General features: G+C 38.5%; 1 protein-coding gene across 1 annotated transcript in view; it reads right to left on the bottom strand.

Moving 5' to 3' along the window:
- The window catches only part of trim54 (tripartite motif containing 54), a 34,496-nt gene that overhangs the window by 12,884 nt on the left and 12,396 nt on the right, over nt 1-9,216 (bottom strand). The window contains exons 4-7 of the mRNA XM_085134285.1: nt 8,105-8,200; nt 7,629-7,862; nt 2,241-2,263; nt 116-240 (exon numbers count right to left, since the gene is read on the bottom strand). Of these exons, the coding sequence (XP_084990411.1) occupies nt 116-240; nt 2,241-2,263; nt 7,629-7,862; nt 8,105-8,200 (478 nt within the window). The remainder of the gene's footprint in view (nt 1-115; nt 241-2,240; nt 2,264-7,628; nt 7,863-8,104; nt 8,201-9,216) is intronic.

The raw sequence follows: 9,216 nt of genomic DNA, 5'->3' as shown, positions 1-9,216 counted from the left end.
CTGAAACTTCAGTGTGATTTTTAATGTGCTCAGGTCAATGATTTTAGTCCATGTGAGGATTTTGTTTTGTTTTCCAACTATTTAAAATGTGTATATAACCACGTTAACGACATACCGCAGCAGAAGCTGATGTTTCTCAGTGTGTCGGCGAGGTCATCGATATCGATGATGAAGTGGCTCATACTCTCATAACCGAGCTCTGGAAGCTCCAACTTCGAGGCTCTCGCCATCGCCGCCATTCTGTAAACAAACGCAGAGACTTCATAACGAGACTCGAACATTTCAGCTGCCAAAGTTTGTTCCCCTTTAAAAAAAATACAAAAACCTGAAATCTCATGTAAAGAGATGCATTGCATAAGACTAAACTGCTACGTCTGCAATAAAAGTGAAGCATTGTACTTTGTGTTAATTTATTTTCAAAAGCCGAACCCAATAAAACATTTAAAATGTCACCTTACTGTAAGCCTGAGTTTTAACATGGAAATTGCAGAAAGCAAGAAAGTGAATTTATGAGTTTATTGCAGATAAAAAGTAACTGCACATTTTTAAGAAAATGATCATAATGGTCATAAATTAAATGAATTATTCTTACTTGAAGGGTAAATACCACATGAGTAAAACGACAACAAAACAGTAAAGAATTTATTCATGTTGAAGCATTTTAAACTCACATCAAACTCACACAAACAAACACTTAACAATCCCTCAGACTTGCTGCTTGTAATAACAGAGTATATCAGTACTGGCATACTATAGATATTCTCACCTTTTATATACAGGTCAATATTAAAAATAAGACATGCTCAGTTGTGTTAAACTCATTTTTCTTTAGTTGCTTCTAATCTGCAGCCAGTGTTGGATCAATAAAACCAGCGCTAAGTATTTAATCAGGCAGACTTCCATCTCAGAGACTGATGCCGATTTCAAGTAAAAGGCCAAATGTGACTCGATCTATCAGCAAAGCAAACGCACGCTGACCTCCAGGTATCCCCGCGTGGCTGCTCACTGAGTGCAGCATTGTTGGGTGTTTCGATCTTGTGGCCACAGCAGGGTCTTCTGTTCCACAAGTAATTGTCAAACATCTGACAGAGAGGGAACGACTGTTGGGGAAGGTTAAGACAGTACAAAATCTACACTGTATATATAAATCAATTAATTTTGTATCAATCACTATAAATTGATTTTTGAAGTGAGCTGTCTCTGCGTTCTGCTCATTTTTGCTCTTTTTATTGGTCGTTCTTGTTGTGCTTTGCAAAAGCAAATGCTTTTTCCAGGGGAGATGCCTTTGAGAAGCATGTTTACGCAAACATTTCAGCTACAAAAGTTTGTTTTCCTTTAAAAAAAAAAAAAAGGAGCATGTTCACCTCAAACGGAGCAGTGTGGAGAAGCTGTGGAGAACTTTATGCTGCCTATAACATCGTTCAGCATGGTGGTGGTTCAGTGATGTTTTGGGGAAGAATATCCATGGAGGGATGCACAGACCTCTACAGGCTAAGCAACGGCACTTAGGTATCGGGATGAAACCCTTGGACCCATTGTCAGACCCTACACTAGTGCAGTGGCAGAAGCATACAGTTGGTTCCTGGAGGATGATGGAAGTGACACTGTCCCCCATGTTGACCTAAATCCAATAGAACACATCTGGGACATGCATCAGTCCATCCAGTGGTGCCAGGATGCACCACAGATTGTCCAGGACCTCAACGATGCCCTGGTGCAGATCTAGGAGGAGATCCTCCAGGTCACTATCCGTTGTCTCAATAGGTGCATGCCTTGACGCTGCTATGGAGGTATACAGGCATGTGGGTGGCTTACAAACTACTGAGTACCACCTTAAGTTTCTGCAATGGAATTTCGGCAACACTGACTTTTTTCACTTTGATTTTCAAGATGTCTTTGAATTCAGCCCTCTGTAGATTGATGATTTTTTTATTCCCATCAAACAACGCGGCATCCTTTCATTCCTAACACATTACTCGGTCTATATCAGTGTAGATTGTTGAGCGATTTAATATGGGAGGTCATATCAGTGAAATGATTGAACACCTTAAGGTTGGAAAGCTTTCCCAAACCTATGAAAATGTATTTGTGAGACACTTTTTACAGGACTCCATCTAGACTGAAGATGGCTGGGTTAAAAATTAAGGTTTGATAAACTTCTCAGAGTAAAAAGTAAAATATTTGACATGCAGGATGGAAAGGTCACATTCACAATCAGGGCTTCATCAACGAGAACTTACTTTTCCAGTATGGCTTGGGCGCTCTGGTATTGGAGAAAAGTAGAAAAGTAGAAAAAGAAAAAAAGTTAATTACATTGTGCTTCGGTCATCTCTGCCAACAACATCTGTCACAAGTATTTGTCATAAACGTCACCGTGCTAAATGAAAACATGGATTTTTTAACACTGACAGCTGCCAGAATGGCCTGATGGTGTTTACTACCTGCTTCCACTTGCTCTATCTTCTTTAACACCTGTTCTGGCATAAAACAGCGACACCTGAGGCTCAGACTTTCTGTCTCCTACAAACGCACCGGCAGACAAACAAATTTTCCTCCGTGGAGACGCAGTGATGCAGACATCAGCAGTAAAGATGCCGAATTTAGTAACAACCTAAAATCGGGTCAGGGACACGTGGGTCATCCAACTGTCGGCTCTCAGGTTTTATGAACTTATTTCAGGTTTTAATCAGTCCTCAAAGTGTGCCATAAAACTTTTTTTTTCTCTATAAAAGAGCCTGAATATCTGTGTTGATACTAATACTTGGAGCTTATGAAAACACATTTACGTTAGTCCATCTACATTTTACAACATCGTATTTTGTGCTCTGTCCAAAGTGAAAGGCGTGAATATGATCTTTATTATTGACTTTTTTTCAGGCGGTAAAAACTGATTCAGGCAGCTGACTGAGAAAGTTGTAGCTGGATTAATTCTGACATAAATCTAGATTAGTGGAACTGATGTCTTGTAATGGTAAAATATTCACAAACAGGCAAAGTAGCCTGTTCTTTTAGTCCAGCTGAAAATACCATCATTGAAATTTTAGCTTCTGTTTGGTTTGAAATACTCATTTGACCACTGCCCCTTGGCAGGGTTCTTGAAAAATGCCAACCTGTTATGCTTTTACCCGTTCTGCCAGAATTTAATCATCATATATGGGATGTTTCTGTTGTCTATCTGGATCTAGATAAGGGACAGACCTCCCTCTCTCTGGCTATGTCCACCAGCTCTTCTGGGAGAGAAACCATAGCATTCCCAAGCAAGCTGAGACAATCTCTCCAGTGTGTTATGAGTCTGGCCCAGGGTCTTCCTCCAGGACTTGCTCAAAACACCTTATTTAGGAGGCATCGAGGAGGCAAAAATCAGATTTTTAAACCACATCATCAGGTTATTTCTGATGTAACGAGTAGCATCTCCAGCCTGAGCTACTTACGCTATACTTAAGAGGTACGAACATCCCACTGAGTTCTCACCTCTTAAAGATGAGGTCAACTGACTACATGAATACACTGAATGAACCAGGATTTTCCATGATTGATTATCTCTTCCCTGATGGCATGGATGTATTTCAAGATGATTCCAGAGTTCATTTGGCTCAGATTTTAAAAGGATGATTCAGGGTGCATGAGGCATCATTCTCACATATGGACCATTAAGAATCTTTGGCACGTGTTGGAGAAGACTTTACGAATCATCAGTACAAGATGTTGGTTAAAAATTAACACCACTGTGGACGGAAAATGAAAAACGCTGTAACCATGCCTTAATATATCGAAACAATACCTTGATGACTGCGTGCTGTCATCAAAGCTAAAGTTGATCCAAAAAATGCTAGAGTGTGACTTTTTGGTTGGCCGGGCAGTGACACAGTGCATCAGGAAGCACATCCAATGTTAACATCTGCAAAACCCAAATATGGAGCTAGCTTAAAGTGTATATTGTTTATTGTGTACGTATACTGTTATAAAAATTAATGATCATATTGAACATGCTAAAGTTTCAAATAACGAGGTAACTGTATATAAGTGTTGGCTTCAGACTACTCTAAAAACTCACTTTCAGACAGTTTTATTTGTACTCCTGGCTCTGTATGATGTCACTGAGAGAGGATACTCGTAATGTGGTCACCACTCTGGCTGAGAGCACAGTTACCCCACTCACCCGCTGTTCAAACCGTCTGTTTATGAGGGACAGCCAATCTGAAGAAAGTTGGCTTGAACCGAGAGAAGTGGCTGCTCTACATATAGTTAAGGGTATGTTACCCTTACAGTACCTGTTAGACGTCCAGACATATTTCTGATTATTTCATAAGCAAAGATGTGTTTAATCCTTGAGTTACTAACATAAAATCCACTAAAAGAATAGTTAAAAATTAACTTTTGCTTCTTCTTTTTTTTTTGGTTATAAGAAAAACTGTTTGATGGTGTTCCATCACCAGTATTTTCATTTCATTTCTATTGTTGAAAACCCAAAATTGAAAAACTTGACAAATTTCAGTTGTACCTGTTTATTCTGACCATGAAAAGAAGACGGCATTGAACACTATGGGTAAAATGGCTCCTTCCATACAGAAGGCAATGCTTATTTAACAGGTAAAATAAGGATTACCTTGAACTTTAAATGGAAACAATACAGAGCTGGAAATGAACAGTTTCCATAATAACCATAAACAAAACAACTAATTACAGCAAATGGAAAAATCAGACCCAGTCTGCAAAAAGTGCATCAACTGAAATATCCTCAGAGCATGTTTTAGAATGAGGACGAACTGAGTGTTTGCATGCAATGCCAGTATAAATAAAAAAGTCACACTTTTTTTTATCTAAAGTGTGACTCATGTATAGCTGTAGGTCATTGTTGATGTTCTTCACCTGTTCTTGTTAAATTTGGTCCACTTACACAAGGGCACGTCACGAAGGATGACAAGTTCAAAGATGCTTCGTGAGTAATTTTGAGATTCCTGTAGAACATGAGTTAAACTCGTCTCCTGCGGTGACTCCATGGTGTTTATTTTCATTATCACCATCACACCGTGCTGCTGCTCCGTCAGCCCGGTTCTTATTAATTTGAGCTACAGCTGAAGTAGTAATTTTTAAGAACACCTACAGATACACAGTGATTAAAACAGCAGGAAAACAAATCAGTTAATTTAATTTATTCTTGCTGAGCATCCCCGTGCTCAGGCCGAGCTTGTTATTGTGTGTTTTCTACATAATTAAGTGTGTTTTAAAAGTCCATACATTGAATGTGCATATGGAATACATCAAAATGTATGAGCGTGTGATTGATTAGTGGATCAATGCGGTGTACTTGAGGGGCCGACCTGCTTCTCATTATCTCTACACGAGTGTGAATTAATCACGGGAGCGTCAGACATGATGTTTGCCTTTAAGCTATTCAGGACCAGAGGAGACTCATGTGTCCTTGGGGGTGTTGTTGAAGCAGAGTGCCCGATGGAGAGGCGTCCCGCTGGGCTTGCTCCTCCACTTTCCCTCCTCGCCCTGCGGCTGTATACATAAAGCTCTTGATCATCAGTGAGCATGGATTATCCTCTAATGAGAGCTGAGCCTGGGAAAATATCGATGAGTAGAGGGAAAGCGGAGGAGCGCGTGAAGAGTGCGGTGAGACTGTTAAATAAATAAATAACAAAATAAACTGTTGATTTAAACATCCGTCTGTGGTGCTGTTGTGTCATCGATTGCTTTAACATAATTAAAAGAGGGCCAGGTGTCATCAAGCAGCGAGTTATTTAAGGAAGCCTGGAGGCTGATGTGGAAAAATGAATTAAGCTGTCAGCTAAAAACAGGAATTAGAATTTAAATATAAAAATAAAACATTTATATTCAGTCTTTCTTGATGGTAAATAACACTCTGACCATCTTTCAGGCATACTTTAGCACATTATGCAGACTTGATATGAGTTTTTTTTCCCCATTTCCGGTAATTATTTGTTCTTGTATTTACTGTAATTATGGGAACAAATCCTAGAAACGTATTTAAAGAAAAGGCATTAAAAGGGCAGCCGAGTGGTTGGAAAACAAATGAACAGTAATTACCTGTTGGCTAAATTTAAAGGCTTTAATGATGGGCTAAAGGTAATAAAGGGTTTGCTGGTGCTAATCAATAAAATAGATGTTTGAAATAGATCTCTGAAGTAGCAGATAACATGTTGACTTAGCTATAAATATTGGATGAATCATCAATATAAATAGATTAGGATGGAAAAGCTCAAAGTAATTAACGAACACTTCAGGTATTTAGACACAGACATCTGAAAGTGATAAACAGCAAAGAGTAATGATAGTGGGGTTGCTGGTAATGGAACAGCTAAAAAATAATGGTTTAAAAAAATGTAGTACAGGTTTGACTCTAAATGGGACAAAAAATTGCAGTAATGATTTTAGTACATTAAAATTGGAGTGTAAAAATTTATAGTAAAAATTTAGTAAATTGTAAAAATTAATTAAGTAAAACTAATAATTAAAACTAGATACCAGCATAGCGAGCAAACTGGACCAGCAACCAACTTTCATGGAGAAGCATTTGACTCAATCCGCTTTGCTATTCTCAAAAAAGTAATTAAATAAATGCAATGCATATTTACAAGCATATATGTATAGTATATGCTTGTAGTATAATCATAGAGAAATGTATCCAAAAATGAAGGCAATGGAGGCAAGTGAACTCACCACACACGACTAGAACAACACATTTCTATTTGTTTTGCAAATTTTCAAGAAGCATAAAGCTGTAAAACTAGTCTGACAAGCTGATAAATGACCTTTTATTTAATTTCAAAGAGACACTTTGAAAGCAGCACTTCCACAAATCTGACCAGCACAAGCCCGTCCACTCAGTGTCCTCCTCCCTCATGTTGGTTACCACGATCGCTACAGAAGCACTCAACTTTTGCAAACCCAATACCTCATCGATGAAATTGGTGTTTTAAGTTTTCCATTACCAAACTGTATGTTTTAATGCACGTTATAATTGAAGTGAAGAAGTACAGCGATTTATAGGGTGGGCCTGGACCCCGGAGGTCTGTCCACACTGCTGGTCCCTTTTCCAGCAGAAATCTTTGGCCCACTTAATAATATTCAATAAAAAAAAAATACAATAACGAATCAATGAATCAATCTCTGGTTGGAAGACTTAGAAGTGTAAAAATTGGAGGCAGAAATTTCTGGACTCTCGTTTGTATTTTGCACCAGGAAGTGTGACATTACCAGTCGTTAAGAATGGATTGCATAATGAGGCTTATTGTGTGAGCTGTTCATTTCATCTGAGCCAGAGGTTTGAATCATGGTTAGGTTTACAGTCCTCCTACTGAAAAGAGGAACAATAACCACGTCCTGTGGAAAGATACAGAAGCAATGGGAAAGACGAGGAGCCGTGCTGATGCCTTACTTTGATTTACAACAGAAATATTTCTTTGTAAAGACGCAGAAATTTGATTTTAGGATGTTTACCTTATGTTTCAAATATGTATATATCCTTAAATGTGAATGTTTAGACACACACCTCACATTTGCAAAATTAGGAGGTGTACTATGAGAAACACTGTAGAGTCATATTTGATCAAGTCTGGAAACACAAGGAATCTTTTTGTGAAACTTCAGTTTTTTCCCACCTGTATAAACACAGGCATGTGTGGCTCCTCCATGGACTGTATGCCTGACTCCACCAGCGTGACGCCCACCTCCAGGTGATCGCTGTGCTGACGGATGAGCGACTGAACATGTTTGAGCTTTTCATCCTGTTCTTTGGTGATGAGACCCACCAGCTTCTGCTTCCGCTCCTCCAAGATGGCCACCAAACGTTCAAAGTGGCCGCTCAGGTGTTCTCTCTGCCGCTGGCCGTTTTCCTAAAGAATGATGGTGTGACAGTGTTAGTCTTTTTCTTTTTCTTTTTCTTTTCTTTTAGTTTTTCTTATCACAAATTTATGAGTTGAATCCCAAAACTTTCAAGTTTTCATTCTCAGTATTTTACACTAACTCAGCCCTTTCATTGTGTTTTCTTCAGCGACCCTTATATACTCGTACAGCTAAAGCGGCTGGATTTAGACATGAAATTGCATCCTCTGCACCTCGTGTGTTCATGTCTAACCTCTATGGTGCGGCAGATTGCTTCCATCTGAGAGATGACTGCCTGGACGTTGTCATTACTGGCCACCAAGATCGCAATGCCGTCACTCAGCTCCGTCTGCAAACATTCAGAGCATCACCGACATCAGTTAATATGGAAACTTAAAGTTAACATGGAAGAAATATTACAAAAACAAACCTAATGTGTTTGAAATTGTCAGCTTTGATAACATCATATCCGTCAACAACAAAATAAACTGTCAGGAAAATGTCTGCTATTTCTTAGCAGTGAATAAACAAATAAATGTCATCCAGCCCAAGTCCAAGAAGAGCTATTCAAGACATATTCAAATTTTAAGACACTAGAACAATTATAAATTATTTTATTTCCTTTCAGTTAGACTACTGCAATCATCTTTTAACACCAACTAAAAATGAATCAATAAGTGTTAAATTCATCATAATGCAGAAAAAGTGAGCCCACTACCCAGATTTTAATGCCCCAGCATGTGTTTCAGGAGGGATTTTTAAGCTTTATCTAATGTTTGCTCTTGAGGCTCCTCAGATATGGAGCGATACCAGAGCAGATCTTTAAAATGACTTTTTAGATGTTTCCCTACATATTTTCTAAATATTTGACATTATATTTTAGTACATCCTACCAAAGCTGCAAAGATCTTACACAGTGGTGAGGCGTTTATCGCTACTAAACTTCCAAACATTGGCAATCACCTCAAAGGTCTTCACCCGAACTCTGCTTAATGTCAAGGTCACATTTTTTCATTCTCAGTGAATTTTAATTCTCACGATACAGCGAGTGACGAGAAAACATTATGTTCTTTCTGTACTTCACACTTTACAGTAACCTGTGAATTATGACGAGCCATGAGCCAGATGTTATTCTGGTATTCTTAACTGAGAGGCACTCTGTTGTATTCACGGTGACATTATAAGCTGATAAAATACTGTCGGAGCCTCAGTTCAATTTTGTAAAATAACATTTTCAGCCTTTTTTCCCTGCCTCTATGATTATATGTTAAAGTAAAACACTTCAGTACCGCTATTTTTCTTAAATACAATGTTTTGTTTTTTTTAAATGTTATTCATATTTAACAGTCTGTGTGTGATTTGTGT

Source organism: Neolamprologus multifasciatus, chromosome 15, assembly GCF_963576455.1.
Source record: "Neolamprologus multifasciatus chromosome 15, fNeoMul1.2, whole genome shotgun sequence".
In the NCBI taxonomy this organism is placed as follows: domain Eukaryota; kingdom Metazoa; phylum Chordata; class Actinopteri; order Cichliformes; family Cichlidae; genus Neolamprologus; species Neolamprologus multifasciatus.
Note: the sequence above shows the minus strand (reverse complement) of the source record. Positions and strands in the feature narration are given on the sequence as shown.